Below are 23,759 nucleotides of genomic sequence, written 5' to 3' on the forward strand. Positions count from 1 at the left end.
CAGGGAGAGGGAGGATGGGGGTACTGTGTTACGGAGGCTGAGTAGGAAAAGCCTCTCTGAGGAGAAGATGTATGAGCGTATGTCTGAGGAGATATGGAGGGAACCATAGAAAGATCTAGAGCAGAGGCTTTTCAGGCAGAGGTAGAAGCAAAGAGCTCCTGAGGTGAGTGTGCTTAGCCATGTAATGGGCCATTTATTTGAAACAGGAATGGTTTGTTCATAAGGATTGTAGGCACCTATATAAAATACATTTGAAAATATTATATTAAGAAAAGGAGCCATCACCATTTTAAAGATGTATATATAATGAAGGCAGGAAATAATATTTTCTGTCATAAATCTTGACAGATTTATGGCTCCAGTGGAGCCATCACAGGATTAAAACAATGTACTTCATACATAATGTACTGTAACTGGTTTTTTAACAACTGAAAATGTACAGAAAATGCTATTTTGACCGTCTATCTTTAGTCTTCAGCTGTTGCCGTCACGATTCAGAAATTTGGATCTCTGCCTTAAGAGGCACATTGCCTTAGCTGTAAAAAATAATCCAATGGAATCTACAGCCATAACCATAGGCTGTGATTTTAGAGTATAAGTCACCTGCTACAAAGGGGGAAGGGTGTTCCTTTTCTTTTTATTTGAATCTCATTTATGTTCTCAATATGCTTCACTTTGAATTTATATTTTTCTGAAGATGAAATTTTCTTTGGCTTCTATGTACGGCAAGCAGTGTCCATGAATTTTAGTGGCTACTGTAACCCAAACTGTGTCCGGAAATCCAGAAAACTGAACCAAGAAGTGCTGTTAGCACAGATTGGAAAATGGAATGAAAGAGTCCCTACATTTTACTTTGGGGGCTGGTGTGAAGTGGCATCTTAGAGTATCTGTTAAAAGTGGACCTGCATTCCAAAGAAGAGAAAAATTTGAAGAGATTAAACAAAAGTGGTATCATTAAGAATTTGATCTCTCACTTCTAAAATTTCTAAATTGCCAAAATAAAATTAAAATATTGGTTGTAGCTAATGTAGCACAAATGAAATAGCTTAAAATCCAAACCAGAACTTGAAACTCAGTATGGATTTCATAGTAAAACATTGTTCATAGTCATGAAATCCAAGAGAATGAAGCTGTTAACCCTGGAGTCCCAAAAGGTTAAGTTTCAGGATTGTCTACTAGAAGCTGAAACAGGTTATAAATAGAATCATAGGAGAATATTTCTGTCTTTAATACTTATCAGAAACAAAAGGAGGTAAATAAGAAAAATTCTAGTTTTTAACAGCATGTGAAAGTCAATTAAATTCTAATTTTGAGTGGCAAATGAATGAACAAGCCAAGGCCCATCCAGCCAATATTTTTCCTTTCAAAATTGACTTAAAACTAATAAGAGCACATTCAGACAAAACTATTTTAAAAATAGCTCATTAGTGAAGTTAGCCTAGGAGAAACTAATAATTTTTATTGCATATTCAAATGATTTTCTATTGTCTTGAAATACGACGTTTTTAGAGAAGCAGTTCTAGTTTCAGGATACAACATAATTAAAGTTAATAGGTTTTTATACAGTGGATTTTTTTATATTTAGGGAATATCCATGTGTTTCCTTCTTATTTTCCTTTTGCATTGCAGTATAACAGATAAGAGCAGGAGTTCTGAAGTCAGTGACTTTGGGTTCAAATCCTTACTAACTGGATGATGTTGGGTAATTCATCTCACCTTTTTGTAATTCAGTTTGTGTATCTGTAAAGGGTAGAATATACTTCAGACGGCTATTATGAGTTTTATAAGTAATGATAATATGTACAAAGATGTTTAGTATATAGTAAATTCTCAATAAATATCAGTTATTTTATCTTACCTCCCAAGTTGCTCTTTCTTTCTCCTTCTGCCTTTCACTCCCTCAAGAGATGCCTGTAAAACATCCTTCCTTAACAACCCTCAGAAGGAACCAAGTTTGCCAACACCTTGGTTTTGTACTTCTAGCCTCCAAAACTGTGAGGCAGTGAATTTATGTTTAACCATCCAGTCTGTGGTCCTTCCTTACAGCAGCCCTATCAGATTAATACAGGTTTTGGTACCAGGAAATGGAGTGCTATTGTAACAAACACTTAAAAATGTGGAAGTGGCTTTGGAATTGAGTTGTGGGTGAGGACTGGAAGAGTTGTAGGTAGGGATTAGATTGCTTTGAGGATACTTGGTAAAAATGTGAATGTTAACGGGGCCTTGTTGAGGTCTCAGGTGGAAATGAAGAACACATTAGTGGACCCTGGAGGAAAGGTGATCCTTGTTATAAAGTGACAAAGAACTTGGCTGAATTATGTTCTAGTTTTTTGTGGGTAGAAAGTAGAAATTGTAAATGACACACTTGGACTTAGATTTCTAAACAAAGTGTTGAAGGCACGGCTTGGTTTCTCCTTTCTGCTTATAGTAAAATACAAGAGGAGAAAGATAAATTAAAGGAGGAATTGTTAAGTAAAAAGGAACCAGGACTTGAAGACTTGGACAATTCTCAGCCTATTCATATTGAAACAACCAAACAAACAAACAAACAAACAAAAAAAAAAAAAAAAGAAAGGAAAAAAAATGTGTTCTAGAGAGAACATCAAGGGCTTGCTGGACAACCAACCATGTTACTCATGGGTCCAATGAATCACTTAGCAAAAGTCAGGAATAGAGATGTGGTTATCTGGGAAAGAACTGTGGTGGACTCTCTTGTCTGATGGCTTAGACCCTGTGAATTGCATGGGAGACCACCCCCCCCGCCCAGCTTTTTGAAAAAATCTGTAATAACAGAAACACTGCCAGTTAGAATTGAAGGGAGACAAAGGTGGAGTGAATAAGATGAAGGAAGGCTATCAGACTTCTGAGATTCCACAGGTAGGAAATGGGCTGATAGATCTATCCAGTTGCAAACATGTGTAATCCTTCAAGAAAAGTGAAGAACAACCTTAAAGGCAATTCAGAGGCCAGTGGCTACTACTGGCACTATAAGCCCAGAAGGCATAAGCCCAGGAAAGTGGGACCATTTCCATGTTGGTGTCAGAAGGGGGCCTCTTCTTTAGTTTCAGAAGGTGAACCACTTCCTCAGTCCTGGAGGGCAGGGCCCCCATTGCTCAGGGCTGAGGGCCCAGAGGACCAGGCACTGAGCCAAAGAAGATCATTTTCAAGTTTCAAATTCTAATGGAATTTGTCCTAGTAGGTTTCAGACTTACTTGAGACCCATGACCCTTTCTTCCATTCAATTTATCCCTTTTGGAATGGAAATGTCTATCTTGTATCTGTTCTACCTCTGTTGTTTTCTGGTTTCATAGTTTCACAGATGGAGAGGAACTTTGTCCCATGATGAATCTTGCCCTCAGTTTCATCCATAACTGACTTGGATGATTTAAATGAGGTTTGGACTCAGAGTTGATGTTTGAATGATAAGAAATTTTGGGTACAATTAAAATGTATTTTGCATGTGAGAAGGACATAAATTTTGAGCAGTCAGAAGGTAGAATGTTATGGTTGAATTGGGGCCCTCCTATATTAATATGTTGAAGTCCTAACCTCCATAACTTTAGAATGTGACCTTATTTGGAGATAGGATCTTTACAGAAGTAATCAAGTTAAAATGAGGTCATTAAAATGGACCCTAATCCAATAGGATTGGTGTTCTTATAAAAGGGGAAGAAAAGTGGACACAGTCATGCATAGAGGGAAGATGATGTGATGAGATATAGGGAGAAGATGGCCATCTATGAGCCAAGGAGAATGGCCTAGAACAGATCCTTCTTTCACAACCCTCAGAAGGAGTCAGCTCTGCTGACAGCTTGCTTGGGACTTCTGATTGCCCGTACTGTGATATAATAAGTATCTGTTGTTTAATCCCCCTGATCTGTGGTATTTGTTATGGCAGTTACAGCAAACCAGTACACTCTCTCCCATTACTACTATGTATGTCAGTGGTTCAGCCTAATTATTACAAAAACTATCTAATCTGTGTTTGATAAAGGGTACTTGAAAGAGCTGTAGTTATTTAAGATATAAAAGTATTAGAGGATAGATCTTTGAAAGTCTATCATGTGACTTACTCATTGTAATCCCAGGTCCCAGAACTAGAACCAATTGGAGGACATTATTGGGAGTCAGACTTTGGTGAACCAAAGGAAGAAAAACCACTTACCATTTACTTTAAAAACTGGACAAGGGTGCCTGGGTAGCTCAGTTGGTTAAGTGGCCAACTTTGGCTCAGGTCATGATCTCATGGTTCATGAGTTCAAGCCCTGCATCGGGCTCTGTGCTGACAGCTCAGAACCTGGAATCTGCTTCAGATTCTATGTCTCCCTCTCTCTCTCTGCCCCTCCCCTACTCATACTCTCTCTCTCAAAAATAAAAAGCATTAAAAAATCAATTTTAAAAAAATGACAGAAATCCCGTATGTCCCACTTAGAATTCAGAGAAATGAAGCAAGAGGTTCTGTTTGTTGTTTGTTTGTTTGCATTGGTTGGTATGTATCACTGGATGGGCATCTACATTCCTTTGGTATTTAAAAAAATCATAAGTTGAGCTATGAGCAAGGAATAGGGACTAACAGGATATACTATGGGAAAAAAAACTATGGAAATTCTGGACAAAGAATGTCTCCATATTTATCTTGTATGACAGCCTGGATGAGGATAATCTATGAAATGGAGAGGAACCCAAATACTGAGGAAAATGGAAGAAAACCTGGTTTTGACCTCCTTTCAAAGGAGAGCAAGTGAATAAGGAGGCAGATAAGTTTAGAATTATGATTAGAATTGACCTGTGATAATTGTACCATTAGACTATAAGTAGCATATAATTACCATGAGGATGGATGGGAATCTCGCTTACTCATTGCAGTTTTCCTTAGACTAGCACAGTGCCTGACTCATAGTTGACACTGAACTAATACCAGTAATTAAGTGCATACTGTTGATTCATATTCTTGGGTTTTTACACATTCACTTATCATGCACAAAGCATTTTGCATATTGTGTGCAAGAGTTTGGGATAAAGTAGTTAATACATAAATGATTTAAATATTTATGAATTTTTTAGTTTTGACTTCACACAAAATTTAGTGTCACATAAATACATTTTAATTTAAAAAACACCCATAGAGTAGTTCATTCAATTATAATGTCTTACTTTTCAGAAAGCGTTATATACAATATCCTGATTTTTTGAAATAAAAATATTAACCACTCAATAAAGAAAATATATTATGATTTTTACTCTCTAAGAGCATAGAGTTTTTTGTAAGGTGTGTACATATAAGAAAGCAGTTATAAGACTGATGCTGAAACTTTTTCAGATAATACATCATCATGCCAGTGAAGACTTGTTATGTATGTACAGAATAAAGATTTGCTAAATGCAAAATAAACAAAAGTTAATCGAAAGTGATTGAAAAATTTATCAAGTCACAGATAAAATAAACATTACATAAAGCTTTTAGAATTATGATTTTATGTTGAATAACAAATATCAAAACTTCAAGCAATAATACAGGCTTACCAAAGATAATAGGAAATCAAATTTTTGGCACATAGTACCTACTCAATAAGTATATCTTAAAAAAATTTTTTTAAGTTTATTTATTTATTTTGAGAGAAGGAGAGAATAAACAGGAGAGGGGTAGAGAGAGGGGCAAAGAGGATCTCGGTGACAGCACAGAGCCCAGTATGAGGCTCAAACTCACAAACCGTGAGATCATGACCTGAACCAAAGTCAGACGCCTAACCAATTGAGCCACCCAGGCGCCCCAGTAAGTATATCTTTGAGGCATGTGTGAATTAGTATAGAAAGAAATAAGGAAGAAGGAGTGAAAAGATGAGATTTCTTTCAGAAGTATTCATGATGCCACAGTGGAAAAAGGAAACTTGTTTGGGAAAATGGTCAGGATAAGAGAGATTGGAAGTCACCTAGAATCCATTTCTAGAAGGGCTTCTTTTTAACTTGCCACAAAATGCATCAAATCTTCTGCTGTTCCTCAGTGATAGCACGCCTGCCCTCAGTAGTGGCATTGAGGACTAATTACAACAAGAGTGAGTTTTAGGAAGTCACTCTGATGGCCCATATGTAAGTCCCACAGATGTAAAGGAATGGCTAAGGCAAGAATGGAAACATTAAAGGCTTCAAGAAGAGTGTTGATAATGTAAAAGTGTTATAAACTGTAAAACCAATTTGAAACTTTCAGATTTTGTAACTGATACTATTCTGTTAAAGGTTCTGTTTCCAGGTAAGATGGGAGTCATCATGCTCCATTCTGTTTCTACCTCTAAATATAACTTTAAGTCCTGGACAGAATGCATAGATCAGCTGTTTGAGAACTCTGAAAAGTAAACATTAGTGGGAAGATCGGGGAAGAAGTCTCAATTGTTAGAAAAGAAACAATCTAAATTGAAAATGGGTGAGAATCCTGAACAGACACTGTACTTAAGAAGCTACTGATGGCAGATAAGCACATGGAAACATGATCAACATTAGCCAATAGGGAACTGTAAACCAAGCAGTATGAGATACATACTACACATTTATTAGGAGGGCTGAAATACGCAAAAGACAAAGTGATGACAAGTCTGTGGAGCAACAGGGAACTCTCACATAGTGCTGATAGAAATGCACAATGATTTCGACCATTCTGGAAAACAGTTTGACCTTTTGTTATAAAGATGAACATACACTTAGCATATGGCCCAGCAATGCCAATCCTTGGTACTTACCTTAGAGGAATGACCTATATATATTTACAGAAAAACCTGTGCATGGTGTTTATTACATTTCTATTCATAATTGTCTTGAACTAGAAGTGGCCCAAATGTTCCTTCAGCAGTGAATGGATAAAAAAGAAACTGTTGTACATCCATACAACAGAAAACTATATGGCAGTAAAATGGAATGAACTGTTAATAAATGTAACATTGTCTAAATGTCAAAGACATTGCACTGAGTGAAAGAAGCTAGTCTCAAGATGTGAAGTACTTTGTGATCCCATATCTATAAGATTACTGAAAACACAAAATTACAGTGATGGAGGATAGATTAGGGATCACCAGGAATCAGGAGTGGAAAGAAGATGTGACTATAAAGGCACAGCACAAGAGAGTTTTTGGGTTGATAGAACTGTTCTCTATCCTGATTATGGTAGAGTTACATGAATCCAGACATGCATTACATTTCATAGAACACCATCTCCAAAAAGGTCAATCTTATTGTATGATAAATTTAAAAAGAAAACAAGAGAGACAAAAAGTAACCAAGGGAGCTTTATAAAAATATACATTCTATTTAAAAGTCTTTGCTACAGAGTTTGGCATGCATGCATAAAAAATGTCTCCACTCTTGGATTTTACATATGCTAATATTGCAGTGCTTCAATGCTATGAAATATTTATAGGAAATTAAATTTGAGTTACCTCTTAATAATAGAACTTCACATGCAGTCTTGATAGATAAAATTCCATTTTCTTCATTATAAATCAAAATCATTATCATTATTAATGTTACTGAATTTTAAAAAATTTCTAATATGAACAGATTTTGAATTAACAGAATATGTTGTGAATAAACAAACTTGAAATTAAATGAGCCAATCATGATGATCTAATTCACTATTTTGAAAGAATTTTCCATGTTCATATGTACTCAGTACCCTTTTTAGACTCATCCTGTTATATCACTAATTTAGGAAAATATTGTTTCTGTTAAATCCTTGCAAATATATATGTAAGCATGAAATGGATCCCTGAATATTAGTCTCTTTTTAAGAGCAATGGAGTGAATTTGACTTAGTTTTCATGTCTGCTATACACTTTCTATGATCTCTGTGGTATCATAGTTAATTGGTCTTACACAGATAATTATTTACATTTAAAATTTTTAGCTGTAGATTAATACCATACCGTTTTAAAGCATATTTTACAGAAGACTGCTGACAGAGTAGAAATAATAATAAAAATATACAAAATCATTTAGAGAAAGAGGTTTTCCCAAACATGCCTTTGTTTTAAACATATATGTCCCTAATATCCTATTCATTTGAAGTCACCCTTTTAGGTAATTTGCTGACAGGTTAGTATTATCTTTGGGAACTGGAATACCTTCATTTAATGCAGATTTTAAAACACCTACCATGGGAATAGTTTCTCTCCTTGCATTTAGGTATCTGACTCATCTTTGCTAATATATCTTGATGTTAACAATGACCTACGAAACAAAGCGAGGAGCTTCCTTAGTATTTTTGCCTATGCAGTTTGCCTTCACTGGATGTGCTTTGTGAAAGAAGCACCTGATTACTCTGCCCAACCCAGAAAGCACCATGAGGAGAGGGCCTACAAGTCTGTCCTGCCTGTATACCACCTAATGAAAAGGCAGTGTAACACATGGCTGTTCTGCTTTTGCACTGCAGTAAGAATGTGAACGCTAATAATAGTAATAATGATAATTGTGATAATTCTTTTAAAGAATGAAGAAATGCTACTTAAAATGGGAAACACAGCCAAACTGCTATGATTTAAGCAGCTCATTCTGGAAACCTTCGTAAGCTCAGGAAGTTAGGATATTGCCCGGACTAGCTGTCAAAACAGTAAGAATAATCTGAGCATGACAGGAGGGCATGATTTGGGGCACCATATTCATTTTCTATTCATAGTTTCGATCAACAAATATTAATCAGAGCAATGTCAGACTGTGGACATAAAGAAATGAGCAAAATGGTTTATGTCCTTGGAGTGCTCATAGGTTACTCCAGGAGACAGACAATAATATGTACTACGATATCCTCTGAGACATTCTGAAGATGAATCCAGTGCTGGTGGCAGGCAGATGGGATGAAATGGTGGACTCTGCCTGTGGAAGCTGAGAAGGATTTCAGTGAAGAGTTTTCATGTGAATTTACCCTTAATGGATGAGACAGTATTCTTGGCAAAGAAAGTAGAGACATTGAACACGTTTAGGCTGGGAAAATGACATAAAATAATACACAAAATTGTGGAAGGGTTATGGCTTAATACCACTATAGCTCTTGCTCTCCTTTGAGAGAGGTCATTTATCCCAGTTTTGCCTGCTACCCCCCTCCCTTGTCTTATTCTGCACCGAGGAGATCATTCATCTATTCATCAAACAGATATTTATTTAAATATCTACTACATAGCCAGTACTGTTCCAGGGTTACACTGGTGAACAAAACAAAGCTCTTGCTTTCGTGAAACATAAATTCTAGGGGGAGCAAATAATGACGAACACGTAAATAAGAAATATATACTATATTATATGCTGACAGATACATGAAGGAAAGTGATGCAGAATGGGAGAGATTGCAGTTTTAAACAGGATGATGAAGGAAGACTTACTTCATCAAGAAAGTGTTATTTGGGCAAACCCTAGAAGGAGATAAGGGAACAAATCATGCAGATATCCTGGGGAAGAGGAAACTTCCACAACAGGTTCAGTGAACGGAAATGAGGCCAGTGAAGCTGGAGCAGAGAGAGCCAGAGGGAATGCATAAGAACATGAAATCAGAGAGGTACTGAGATGAGCATGGGGACACTTAGGGTCTTCTAGGCCATTGTGTGGACCTTCACTTTTACTGAGTGTAATGAGGAGTCATTGGAGGGCTTTTCTTTCTTGAATGGGACCATTTATATGAACCATGTGATACCATGCTCAAGTAATGAGGGTATAAGCTTCCCTCTCTAGGATTTAGGTGACATTGGAGGTGGTACAGGTTAAAGCTGATCTTTTGGGAGCACTATTTTAGTAATGTTGAGGAATTAAATAGTGTCATATGGGTAAAAGTGAAGCATTCATATCATCTTATAAAGATAACATGCTAGGGGCGCCTGGGTGGCACAGTCGGTTAAGCGTCCGACTTCAGCCAGGTCACGATCTCGCGGTCCGTGAGTTCGAGCCCCGCGTCAGGCTCTGGGCTGATGGCTCAGAGCCTGGAGCCTGTTTCCGATTCTGTGTCTCCCTCTCTCTCTGCCCCTACCCCGTTCATGCTCTGTCTCTCTCTGTCCCAAAAATAAATAAAACGTTGAAAAAAAATTTAAAAAGATAACATGCTAGATGATTTCAGACTCAAGGACATTTAGTACTTTAGTGACAAGATGAGACTACCGTGGGAGCTTGCATTCCCTCTTCTGTCTCATTAGGTTCCTCTGTTATAAAAAGTGTGGTGTAGGGTCAACTCCTTAAAAAGTATGCAATTTTGTGTCTTGATGATCTCATCTGAAAATGAGCAAAATAATGTGCATTCAGTCTAGAAATGTTTATTGGGTATCAATTCTGTACCAGACTCTTCCATATTCTAGAAATGAACAAGGCTCAGCTCAGCCCTTAAGTACCTCAGAGGTTAATACTATCAGGAAGTCCAACAGAGATCTCAATATTACTTGTTTGATAAGTTTATAATGAGGAAACATTGAAATAATTTATTGAAATGCTTACAACAATGTCTGATACCACAGGTATGCAATAAATGTGAGCTACTTCCCTATCATCCCTTAATTCTTAAAGAATGGTCAGTTAACTGTTCCTCTTTTAGATGGCCAGACAACTATTTCCATTCAACTGAATGGCATATTTTCCTCAGCCATGTTGGAATAAGTCTAGTTCTATTTCTTCAAATAGAGAAATTTCTGAAATGGAGAAATTGGGACAAATTGCCATCTGTGGTGAGTAGGGCATTCTGTTGAAAGAGGCTCTTGGTGTTTCTTGGTGTTCTGTATTCACGTCTTACCTTGTCTGGCTGAAAGAAGAGCTTGTCCATATTTAATTGAGTAGAGCCTCATGGCTGTGCTCAGATTGTATGTTGTTTTAGAAAAAGAGCACTGGGTAATAATCTAGAGATATAATCAACAGCAATTTAACTCTGTTAATATTGATGGTCTTAAATCTATTCCTCTTCATAAAGAAACTTCCAGATACATTCTGTCTTCTCAAATATCCAGCTTTGTATTCACGGTAAATGTTTAGCCATATTTGTTTTGTTTTGTTTTCAACATTGTTATACATAATGTTACTGCATAGAATCTGGTTTTATGCCTTTAAAATACTTTAGTTTTATAATAGCAGTTAGTTAAAAATTGGTCACTCAGGTCAGAGAAAATTTATTCCAAGTAAACTTTTAAAGTCTGAAAGGTGTTGGATACGAAAAGAAGGTAATTATTTTCATTTAAAATAATTTGATTACAAAGTATAACTTTTAAAATACATTTTAACAATGTTATAATACTTGTACTACAAGTTTATAATTTTGTTTGGTTGTAATTAATTTGCTTTCCATTTTAATTTGATAAAAACTCAAAGTATTGTTTATTTGTCCATAATATTTGTAAATAATACATATAATACATTATTATTTTTGACCATATAACTCAATTCAGATCCTTTAATGATATTTTATTATGATAGATTCTTGATTCATATCACTTTAACAGTATGTGGGCACTAGGAATTTCATTATTTCAAATTGAGACATAGCTCTAATTGGAATTCTCAAGTAATTCCCAAGGGCAACTATCTGTATGCTAATAAATTGACTCAGAATTACTCATCTCTCTTTTTGGGGTGCCAAGGGTTAGCTAAGCATGGCATGTAGATAGGAAGGTTTTGACTTTGGCTCCTTCCTCCTCCTCTTAGAAGGGCACATAACTGTTTGCTTTATTCTTGTTTTTTTTCTCCAGTTCTTTTGACTGTCTCTCTCAGAACGGTATATTCTTTGCTAAAATATAGCAGGGTGTTATCTGCTTTTACTGTGCTTTTGTGTACTTTTTCTTAGATAACACCTCCCGTTTCCTACTTTCTAGATTCATCTTTGACTTCAATATTTAACACGGTGTTGAGATTTTCTTTGGCATTTTGACTCTAGAAACAAACTTTCATGAACTTACCTGTAGATATACATTTCCTTTCCTCTAGGGTAACTAATTCAGACTTTAAAATAGTCTCGCTATCTTTTAAGTTTTGTATCTCAATTAACTGTCTTTAGTATTACTAAATGTTATCTAGAGTAGGTAGAGTTAACAGACTTTATCTTTGAGAATTTTATTTCTTAGGATGATTCTCAAAATTTCTTTAACTGGGACATTGGCTTGTCATAGTAGGCAAAATGAAGAGTAATGTGAAATGTCACATAATGTCACATAAATTGCCGATAAGAATTGGAAAATAATTACAGTTGCATCATTATGTTGCTTTAGGTAAGCATATGTCAACATTTCCTTATCTGAACCCCAGTTTACCTACAGCTAAATCTAAGTTAAGAAATTTACCATAATTTAGGAGAAAAAAATTCCCTGAAATGCTTACTATATTTTGGCAACCTTAAAAAGTGATTATGAGAAAGACCTTGGTAACTTCAAAGTGCTTTTTTTTTTTTTTTTTTTTTTGCAAATGAAACACTCTGAATATTGGCAGGATCACATATTCTCATGTTTCAGTTTTAAATCATATTATTGTTGGAGGAAAGTCCTAGCTTTGTTTTCATAATGTGGTAAATAATAGGTACCAGTGACCATATTTCCTCACATGATATTAAGACATACTCAAATATATAAAGAAGATGTATGAGGACCTGGCTGGACAAAATGACTCTTTTGACTTCTTAGTTTCATACAGTTAAAGAGTGTCAACTGGGAATCAGAATGCTTGGGTTTTATTTTTAGCTCTAATGTCAACTATCAATGTGACTTGGGATAAGTTACTGAAGTTTTCTGGGACTGTTTCTCTGTCTTTGAAATGAGAAGCTGAATAAGGTGATCACTGAGATTTTTTCCAACTCTGAAATTCCCTAACTTTGCTTTTGTTCGTGATGTATTTTTAGGGTGTTACTGCAATATCAATATCTTTCCAAGATAGTACCTGTAAACTAGGAGTTTAACTCCTTTCTATTAGGTTTGACCCACTTCCCCCAAAGGCTGGCATGGGGTTTATTTTTCCCTAGGTCATCATCTGCTCTTTTTCAGTCCTTTAGGTATTCAGTCAGAGTATATGACGTATGTGAGTGATTTTTTAAAGGTGGAAGTCCTCACACCTTAGAGGAAAACTATTCTCCTTTATTCACTGAAGTCTTCCTGTGAATCATTCCTTAACTGTCACTCTCACTGACTAGCCTTAGTTTTGCTTTGTCAAATTTTTATGAGCTCAGGCTGGCCCTGGTGGCAGTCATGGCTGGTACAGACTTTTCATAACATCTGTACACTTCAAGCACCACCATATTCTTTTCCCTTCCATGTGCCTTTTAAAGTATCAAACCTGCTTTCCAGTGTATTTCTAAATGAAATTTCAGGTTACAATGATCTGCTTTGGTACTTGAGACACTTGTTTGGATTCCCCTGTCCATATATCTCATTTGTATGCCCTTGTGAACAAAGCACACACACACACACACACACACACACACACACACACACTGTCTTACATAGCCACCTGCGCACACACACGCACACACACACACACGCACACATATGCAATGCTTGACTTTGGACTCTGCACTTTTCCCAGCAGCTTTCACTCTTCCCTGTTGTTACCTCCCTTTCTGTTCTGTGAAGTTTTGGCTTTCAGAAGTGACTTTGCATCTAACTAACAGAGTGGCTGCTGTGGCTAGCCCTTGAACAAAGAGCTTAAACAGAAGAATGAGGGTAATGTTTATTGGAATAAAGATTAGCCTTTAAATTCCTCAGGGGAATGAACCAAATCCAATGTGTTCCTGTGAGCTGACATTTTTTATATAGATGCTGTTTTGGATCTTCTGGAGAAGGGAAGGGGGAAAAAAACTTCAGCAAATCAGCTTTTTCATTCAGAAATGGAATTTGGGGGGCTGTTTTAGCAAGGCTTTTGACAGTCCCTGATTTAATGTTTTCACTGTGATGAGAACAGTAGCTGTACAAATCTGATGAAAATCTGAGTGATGGAGGGTGTTGTTGAGGGGGAAACAGAGTGCGATTATTTAAATAATCCTAGGCCAATAAGCATCTGGTAGGTGGAGTTAGTGTTGTGTGCATTATAGGGCAAGATAATTCTGAATGAAGACTTGAAACATCACATGTGCTGGACAGGCTCTAGTTCTGCTTTTTGTGCAAACAAAACAAGTGACAAGGTTTTGCCGACTATCCATTAGTGAGTGCAGCTCCTTTGATAAGATTAAAAAATACATGTAAAGGATTTATCAGAAGCCCTTATGAATATTTCATGAGTTGATATATTCAGCTGAATGAATTCAGTGAGTGTCAGTGTGTCGCTGGCAGACAAGCCTCATCCACAAGGAGGCTACTGACATAGGAAGTACTTTGGCGCATTTTCAGAGGCGAAGCCAGGCTGATAAAGCTCCTTGTGACAGCCTGAGTTACCATTCTTCGAATATGCTGCTCTTGCTCTAAGCAGCTCAAACACTGGAGCCGCAGCTTCCGAAATTAAACTGGAAAACAGTTTGCAGACTCATCAGCCTCCTAACCTGCAGCTGTGTCTCTGCTATGTTTGAGGTTTTTGTTTTGGGTGGTGAAAGCCAGCACTCCATATAAGACATGACAGCAAGAGAGTCTTCAAAAGAACTTACTGCTTCCGAATCTGAGGTTTGCATAAAGACTTTCAAGGAGCAAATGCACTTAGAACTGGAGCTTCCAAGATTACCGGGAAACAGACCTACATCTCCTAAAATTTCTCCACGCAGTTCACCAAGGAACTCACCATGCTTTTTCCGAAAGTTGCTGGTGAATAAAAGCATCCGGCAACGTCGGCGTTTTACTGTGGCTCATACATGGTAAGACGGGACTTGGAGGTGTCTGTGGTGCTTTTCAGTAGCGGCAGTGATTCAGAAATGTAGAAAACGAACATTTGAATTTTGTTCATAATGCATACCACAAGTGTGAAACGAATGGAGAGCGGGTCTGCTGAAGAATACATAGTGCACTGTATATTAAATTATCATTGTGCTGCCAAGCTGTTTCCAGATAAAATAAGCCTTTAACTGTAGGGAGTCTTTAAAGTTACTGCTCACCAAAGTATACCTAGCCGATTCTAGGTAAATTAAATACTGAAGGAGTTTTTAACATTCAGTGTTTTGTTTAATCTCTGTTGAGGTGATAGCTGACTTCTTTCGGTGTGTTTGGTGGCTGTTGTTGATATGTTTTAATTGCGTATTTTTGGTATGAGACAAATGGTTGAATTTTAGTTCTGATTTATTTCTTACGGCAATGTGTAATATAAAGTCAAACTTAATTATTGCATTGCCATGTATGTTGTGTAGAAACTAGTGCGATTTTGATTTATTGGCTTAAAGAAAAGGAGAACTAAATTCCCACTTCTGAAATTACATGGTTAATTAGTCTTATTTAGATTCAAATTGCTATTATCTTGAAGAGCCTCTTGTAAAAAAAAGTAGTAACTTCAGAATTATAGGCAATAATAAATAAATCCCCAGTTTACTTAGGAATGCCAAGTAAGTACATTCAAGAACTTTCTGTAAAAATTGCACTGAGTCTGCCACCTTTAATGTATGTGTTACATACAATGGGGTAGCTTCCTTAAACCAGTATGATAATGAAATGTTAAAAAAGCACAATAGAAATTAAATAAACTTTAAGCATCAAAACTGGGGCATTTCTGATTTCTCTAGAGGACGTATTTTCTTTCAGATTAAGAGACCCTTCAAAATTGGGTATCTGGATAGTTTTTATTTAATAGGGACCATAGCAATAAAGGGAGCTGGTACCTCTTAAAGGCAATTCTAACACAGTGATTGTGTGACTGCATATTAGGTTGCCAACCAACATTATAAACTGAGGATATCTGGATATCTGGGTTTGCACATTAGTATTTACTTAAATTCTGGTTTCCACTCATCTGAAATGTTTGTCTCATCTACTGCACAGTGCATTGGCAAATTCAACTTACCCCTAGAAATATGTAGCTTGCCTTTGATAGGTACCACATGGTTAGCCAAAAGATACTTTACCTAGTTAAAATGGTATGGTTGTTTTTGTTTTCTGAGAATGGACTGTTGTTCATATAATTGTTCTATTGAAGAATTTTCCTGGTCATCTTTTTGATGAATTAAATCTTAATTATAGTCTCATACGTAGAATGCATGTGATTAGTTTTTAAAAACCTACCAATGGTAGCATTTGTATAAAGAGAAGATTTATATATAAGTGTATACTGAAGAACGCCTTTCTCTCATGGTTTACTCCACTCCTAATGTGTATGTATTTTCATATAGTTTGCTAAGTAGTATAACTGGATAGGAGAAGGGATGTGGGTATAATTAGTTCTCGTAAAAAGAACAGAGATGGAAAATGTACAATTAACCAATAGGCTTATCTGTTTTACTACTTGTGTTAATATTAAACCAGTATTTTGAGAAGAAGGACATTTAATTTTAGTAAGCTAATTTTCAGATAATGGTAAATCTTCATAAGACTTTGGTAATATTTTCCTTACTGTAGAGTTTCTGAATATAATAATGTGACCTTTCTTTTTACTTAGAATAGATTTTTGATGTGCTAGGAACATGAGCTATAAATATTGGATTTTTTTCTTTTCAAAAGAATCCAAATTTTAAAGTGATTAAAAAGCCAGTTTCACTCATGCATTATACAAATTTTCTTACAATGAGCTACAAAAAGAATAATTAAATGATATCTAAGGTAACTTATGCTATTAGAGTGATCTTCTTCTAGCTGAGGTAAAGCAAAAATTTCTACAGATTGTCAAAAAAAAAAAAAACCCACAAAACACATGAATTGGTTATAATGTACCATAATATAGGTTTAAAGAATCCATTAGTCACCAAACTTATAAAATGACTTGAGTTATGACCATGATTCATTTTCACCCTTTTTCTCCCTCAACTCACATACTCCCCTTCTTACCATTCTTAGTAAAGTTATATCAGTTTGTTTTCAGGTCCTGATTAAGCCATAAATGCATTTATTTCTATTGTTTAATTTGAGTGTATGTTTAATATTTTTCAAATTTATTTGCATGAAACATTCCATGAAAATGTCTTTTTATAAAATATACACATATGTTATGTATTTGAATGACTTTTTCACTCATCTTAAAAATTATGTGTTTTTCTAGCATCATATATAATAGGAACATGAGTAAATTAGAGCACAAGTACTTTATTTTTGCCCCTTTGTCATGATGAAATGTAACTATCCTTTCACGATCAACAATTGGTATTTTCCAAGCCATGCATTTAAGTTAGAAATTCCAAGATATGCACTTAGAAGTCTCTAAAAACATGTTATTACTTTACAGTAGACAGTAGACTTCTTTTAAGAAGACTGGATTGTTTTGATTCCAGCATTGAAATTAGAGTAATTTTCATGATGAAGCTAAACAATGCAGAAGATACAGTTTATGTCTAAACTCACTGAACAATTTTTTTTATCTTTAGTTATTTGTAGATTTCATATTTCACTCAGATGAACATCTAGCTCTGGTTTTGAAAACCCAAATTCTGAAGTGTGGGCTAATGGCAGAAGATTTAAGAAGCACTTGTGAAATACTGACTCTGGGATTATTTTTAAAATATCTGAAGACAAAAGTAGATATTCAGTGTGTTGTCACTAATCAGAATACTCAAACAATCCTAAATCTGGAAGGAATTTGAGTGATTATCTCATTGCTTCCTTTTACCCTTGGGCAGACCACAATTACTCCATCTTTGACATTTGGAAATCTTCCTATTTTTTATGACTTTGGAGAGATAGTTCTATAACCTCATTTAGTACACAATCTCACTGTTTCATAGTCCAGGTACTAGAAAATTCTTCTGGATGATCAATCTGTATATAACATATAATATTTGTAATCTGGTTTTTGGTCCTCAGTGAATACTAAGAAAAGGCTTATAAGAACTACATGAATCCAAAAATCATTATTAACTGGTCCCAAGTTTTTCTTTTTCTTTTTTTTATACTCCCAACATATAGAATTGAGTACTGCTGTGAGTGAGAAAAACTTTTGGTTCAATCTATGTGGATTCCAACACCTGCTATATTTTAAATTCTTTACTAGAATGTTCATATATAGTATCTCACTTAAGTTTCATTTGGAGTATAAGAATACTCTAAATTCATGTTCTTTTCAAGATTACATGTTGCAAATATTTTTTAAAAATGTTCTGAATTGCTTTAGCTTATTCCATGTATTCTTACTCCATCAGCCATTAATTTAACTCTGAATCACCATCCCAAATTTCCAAATTCTCCTTAGAATTTTGAAACCCAGTAATAGATACTATACTCACTGTTAGATGATATGAGAAAATATGGATAAAAAACATATCTTACATTGCAGAGTGTCAACAAAATGTGTATGGAGTTGGAAAATTAATGCCAGAGTCCTTAGGTCAGCATATTATTTTTTTAAAAATTTTTTAAATGTTGATTTATGTTTTGAGAGAGAGAGACAGAGTGTGAGTGGGGGAGGGGCAGAGAGAGAGAGAGAGAGAGAGAGAGAGAGAGAGAGAGACAGAATCCGAAGCAGGCTCCAGGCTCCGAGCTGTCAGCACAGAGCCCAATGTGAGGCTGGAAGTCACAAGCTGTGAGATCATGACCTGAGCTGAGCCAAAGTCAGACGCTTAAGTGACTGAGCCACCCAGGCGCCCCGGTAAGCGTATTATTTATCCCTAACCACAAAGAGTGACAGCTTCTGAGGCATAATCTTCTTCTACTTGGCTCCTGCAGTGCTTTTTCCTGACTGGCCCTTGCCATAGTATCCAGCTTCTTCAACCTTCATTCCTTTGCTGATGTTCTAACCTCAGTCACTGGTTCTCCTCCATCATCATCAGCAGAGTGATCCTCTAAATAAGGTTACTGGTGATGGCCTTCACTACACCCTGTGCTCACCACACACCTATCCCTACACTCTCTTCTTGAAGAACAAGTGTATTGGTGAGCACTGCATTCTGTCCATCTATCCTTGCTTGCCTGTGGAATGTGCCTGCCCAGGGAGCAATATTCTTTCCATTAGAGTTAGTATCAGAAAAAAAGACTTGTGTTTTTCTCCCTTTCCCCCATTTAGTTCTACCTATAACTGGGAAATCTTTCCTCATTTTAACAAAGGTTCATGAAATGTATACTTTTGTGCCTAATAGTTGTGCAAATGTACTAAAAAACATAGCTCATGCTCTAAAGGAACTTATACTTGATAAAACAAAGCTGAAATGACTGGGGAAGAGTAAAAATAGAACAATGAATATAGTATATGGTTGACCTTCCTCTAAATTGTAGACACAATTTATGCAATTTAGGCCTAGTTTCTTAGCTAAACTTACTATATCTTTGTCTTATATTATTCTTCAATTTACTTGAACTATTTGCTAGCTATATTGGATAAATTTTGAGAAATAGCTATGTCTTTATATATTTACTGATTGAACAAAACATTTGTTGAGAGACTACTGTGCTCCAGGCCCTACTCTGGGTTTAGGAGATACAAAATGAGAAAGATAGCCCTTGCCTTCAAAGAACTCGTATACTGTCTGGAAAACAAACTTACGCATTATTAATTAATCAGTGGTGTGTAAATAATGCTATTGAACAACGATGCCCCAATTTGTCATGAGAGCACAGAAGAAATAAAGACCTCTAGAAAGTGAATCAGTGTGTTAGGAAAGGTTTAGAGAAGAGATGACATTTGCATGGGGTCTTGAAAAGTGAGTAGCGGTTTTCCAGCAGAAGAGTGGCCAGGAAGGCCATTCTGTTGGTCAGAGAAATAGTAATAATAAGGAAATTCCATTAACCCTTAACAGTAATAAAAGCTCACATTTATTAAGCATCTGCACTGTATCTGACATTATTCTATATATATATTTATTTATTTAGTCCCATGAAGAGCCCATTAGTTATGAATTATACAGTATTATTGTTTCCATTTTATAGGAAAAGAAGTGATGCACAGGATAAGCAATTTTCCAAGGGTTACACAGCAAATAAGGAGCTGAGCTGGGATTTGACGCAGAGCATGGGGGAAAGTGAACAAAGTTCACTGAAGTGAAAGCATAAGATGCAAGATGGCAAAGATCGGAAGTAAGACTGTGCCTGTAGATTGGAGGCATACTTTAGAGATTCCAGTATCATGAACAAGACTTGGGGCTTTATTGCAGCATCAGTGGGGAGCCACTGCAAGGTGGTGAGGAGGGGATTGCCATAAATAGCTTTTTACTTTGGTAAGAGATTGGCAGGCATTGTGGAGAATGGCTTGGCAGATGAGGAGATTAGAAGCAAAGGGAAAAAGGAGAATGTACATTTGAGACTAATGACTTCTAATTATTGTATATATCCCATAACATTGAAAACTGTGCTTATGACATTCTTTATGGCTTAACAAATTACTGTTTATGGAACATGGGGTTAACATATGTAAATTTGGTCTCCCCTTACATTTATCACCTATACCATGATGCTATGCATAGTATTAGCTGATGTGCACTGTCCCCAAATGCATCAAACAATCAGTGCAAACGTGCTTGGGGTGCCTCTGGGGAAAACCCTAGTGCTCATTCCTCATTTGCTAGAGGTGCTTTGTGTTGTGTTTTGTGTATAGTCCTGGAGGATTTTTTTTTTTTTTGACAGAAATTATCTTAGTTTACAGACTGAACTGAACGCCAGTGGAAATCTATGCCTCATAGCCTGAGTCTATTGCTTTAATCAGAGCAAGCATTTTCTCGGTAATGCAAGTCTATAAATGGTGTTTTCCTGGCCTTTTAGTGTCCGCCAGTCTTCAATATATTGGATTTTTAAAATACTTCCTGTAAACAGGCTTTGTAAAGTAATGATGACGGCCCCTAAGACACATGCTGGAAGGTGGTTTGGCAAACATGTCTGCTGCCCAACTGCTAAAGTTTATCCCCCTTTGTGAAATCCCATTTACTTTCTTTTCCCGTTCTTCCCTCTTTGTGGTCTCCCAGTTTTTCTCCTTGGCTGTTGTTTATAGATGCTTTCTTCTCTAACATCACTGTGAAGACACCAGTAACATTATGATTGAGGCATTTAAATGATTCTCAGGAAAGAATCCAACATGCTTACCATAGTTTACAAGGCCCTGCCTTATCTGGTTCCAGGCTACCTGTGACCTCATCTCCTATTCTCTCCCACCATGCTAGTCTCCTGTTTGTTCTTCAACAAACCTCGCATGTTTGCACTCCTGGGCCTTTGCACTTGGTGTTCTCTCTGCCTGTAAGACTAGTACCTTAGATGTTGACTTGAGCCACTCTCTTACTTCCATGCAGGCTTCTTATCACTTGCTAAAGAAGGCTTCTCTGACCCCTCTGTCTAAAAAACAGCACCCTTTCCATTCTAGTCCCTTACTCTGCTTTATTTTTCTTCTTGGTGTAGTTATCATTACCTGAAAATACTCAACTGAAAAGACATGCTTGTTTGTTATATTGTTTTTTTTTTCTTCTGTTATCTGCCAACCTTTCTAAATTACATGAGGGCAGGGATTTTGTCTTGTTTACTACAACCCAGGCACCTACAAGAAAGGCCGGCACTTAATATTTGTTGGAAAAATAAAAGAAAGAATGACTATGGTTCCTGTTTCTTGCTCTTTATTCTTAGAGGATCTTTCCTTCCGGCCTGATATGAGGCAAGAGAAAAGGAAGCTTAGTTCATACTTATTCTACAAGCACCCTTATTCCTACTCCATCCATCTTTAAATAGTTGTGTTTCTTTTCTGCCAGTACAGCTACTTTAACTGGCTCTTTTCTTTTTTCTTTTCTTTTCTTTTCCCTTTCCTTTCCTTTCCTTTCCTTTCCTTCCTTTCTTTCTTTCTTTCTTTCTTTCTTTCTTTCTTTCTTTCTTTCTTTCTTTTCTCTATGATATTTCAGATACTGGTTTAATTACAACATCTCACTAGAGGCTAAGTGTTTTACATGGTAGCCTATTTAATTAAACCACTTTGTACAAATCATACCACCTAGTCTGTAGTGCTGTAAAGTCAATATTTGTCCGCAGCACTGTACAATTATTTATTTGGTTATTCTTCATGCATCAACTAGCACAGTTGGTGCTCCAGCTCAGGAAAGCTCTACATATCTCTTGTTAACTGGGTAGAAGTGTCACATGGAGGAATCTACTTGTTATTTGGTCTTTAAAATGTTTGCATGTTATATCTTAGAATGTTTAATTATCTATGTCTTTCCACTGATGCAACATTTAAAATATTGACACCAGCGAGAGCTACGGCAATTTGAGTTCTTTATAGGATTTCCCCACAGGGAGTTTGGAAGTAAGAGTCCATGACTTGCAGAGTGAGGAAATTGTGAATTAACAACCCTTGTACTTTAGAAAAGACATCAGCAGGAGTGAAAATTTTCACTTGGTGCTGTCTCAATGTTCTGTACTTCGAGGTTGCCCCTCTGTCTCTCCTAGTAATTTGTCTGACACAGATATGTTTCAATCTCATTGTGTAATTTAAGCTTAAAAAAAGAAAGTAATTTGTTGACCATCTCAGATTGCTTCTTGCTAGAACTTACGTATTTTTTCTGTGAGGGAGAAGAATGACTGCCTTGGTGCCTGGGTGGCTTAGTCGGTTGAGCTTCTGACTTCAGCTGAGGTCATGATCTCATGGTTTGTGAGTTTGAGCCACATGTCAGGCTTTGTGCTGATAGCTCAGAGCCTGGAGCCTGTTTTGGATTCTGTGTCTCCCTCTCTCTGCCTGTCCCCCGCTCATGCTCTGTATCTCTCTCTCTCTCAAAAATAAATAAACATTAAAAAAATTAAAATGACTGCGGCTCTAGACCTTTCGCGGAACAGAACATCTGTAACATGACGTGCACCCCTGACAGACCCACTTGTCCTCCTCTTCCTTACCTTTACCCTGCACAGCTCAGGCTTACTGGGAGTTACACAAATTAGAAATAAAGGGTGAGGGGTAGTATGGATTCAAGAAAACTGTTTTCAAACTGCACATTCTGGAACATCAGTGTTCTAGGCACCATTTTGGGTATTCCTTGAAAAATAGGGGCACTGATGATCTTTTTCTTAGTCCCGGGTGAACAAAACAATATGGATGACTGTAAGCTTAGAGAACTTTGGAGGAGTCTCGCATAGATTCCATAATATCCAAGTACTTGAAAACCCCCAGTTTAAGAGATAAACGAGTGGAGAGAGAAAAAGTTTCTATGTATCTGTGCTTGATAAAGTTGTAGAATTCTGCAATTTATTATTTATTTATTAAAAAAATTTTAATGTTTATTCACTTACTTTTGAGAGAGAGACAGAGAGGCAGAGAGAGAGGGGAGAAGAGAATCCCAAGCAGGCTCTGCATTGTCAGTGCAGAGCCCGATGCGAGGCTTGAACTTATGAATCATGAGTTCATGACCTGAGCTGAAATCAAGAGTCAGATGCTCAACCAACTGAGACACCCAGGAACCCCTAAATTTTTTTAATGTTTATTTTTGAGGGAGAGACAAACAGAGTGCAAACGGGGGAGGGACAGAGGGAGAAGGAGACACAGGCTGTAGGTTCTGAGCTGTCAGCACAAAGACTGATGTGGGGCTTGAACTCACAAATCATGAGATCATGACCTGAGCCAAAGTTGGATGCTCAGCTGACTGAGCCATTCAGTCGCCCCTCTGCAGACAATTTATAACATTAAAATTATATTCATCTAAAATGTGCAGGAATGGCAGCAGGACAAATGAAGAGGTTGGAAGTATCTGGGACAAGGAGAGTTCAGTGAGAGTGAAGACTTAAAATTTCAAAAAGTTGAAAAAGTAGCACAATGAACATCCTTTA

General features: G+C 36.6%; 1 protein-coding gene across 3 annotated transcripts in view; it reads left to right on the forward strand.

Moving 5' to 3' along the window:
* The window catches only part of PDE4B (phosphodiesterase 4B), a 535,038-nt gene that overhangs the window by 158,820 nt on the left and 352,459 nt on the right, over positions 1-23,759 (forward strand). The window contains exon 1 of one of the 3 annotated variants that reach the window (XM_025934522.2): positions 14,140-14,767. The exons of the other annotated variants lie outside the window; for them this stretch is intronic. Within the exon in view, the coding sequence (XP_025790307.1) occupies positions 14,532-14,767 (236 nt within the window). The 5' untranslated portion in view covers positions 14,140-14,531. Of the gene's footprint in view, positions 1-14,139; positions 14,768-23,759 lie in introns of those variants that run through there. 3 annotated transcript variants of the gene reach the window in all.

This window comes from Puma concolor, chromosome C1 (assembly GCF_028749965.1).
Source record: "Puma concolor isolate L17-30 chromosome C1, mPumCon1.1.hap2, whole genome shotgun sequence".
Lineage (NCBI taxonomy): Eukaryota > Metazoa > Chordata > Mammalia > Carnivora > Felidae > Puma > Puma concolor.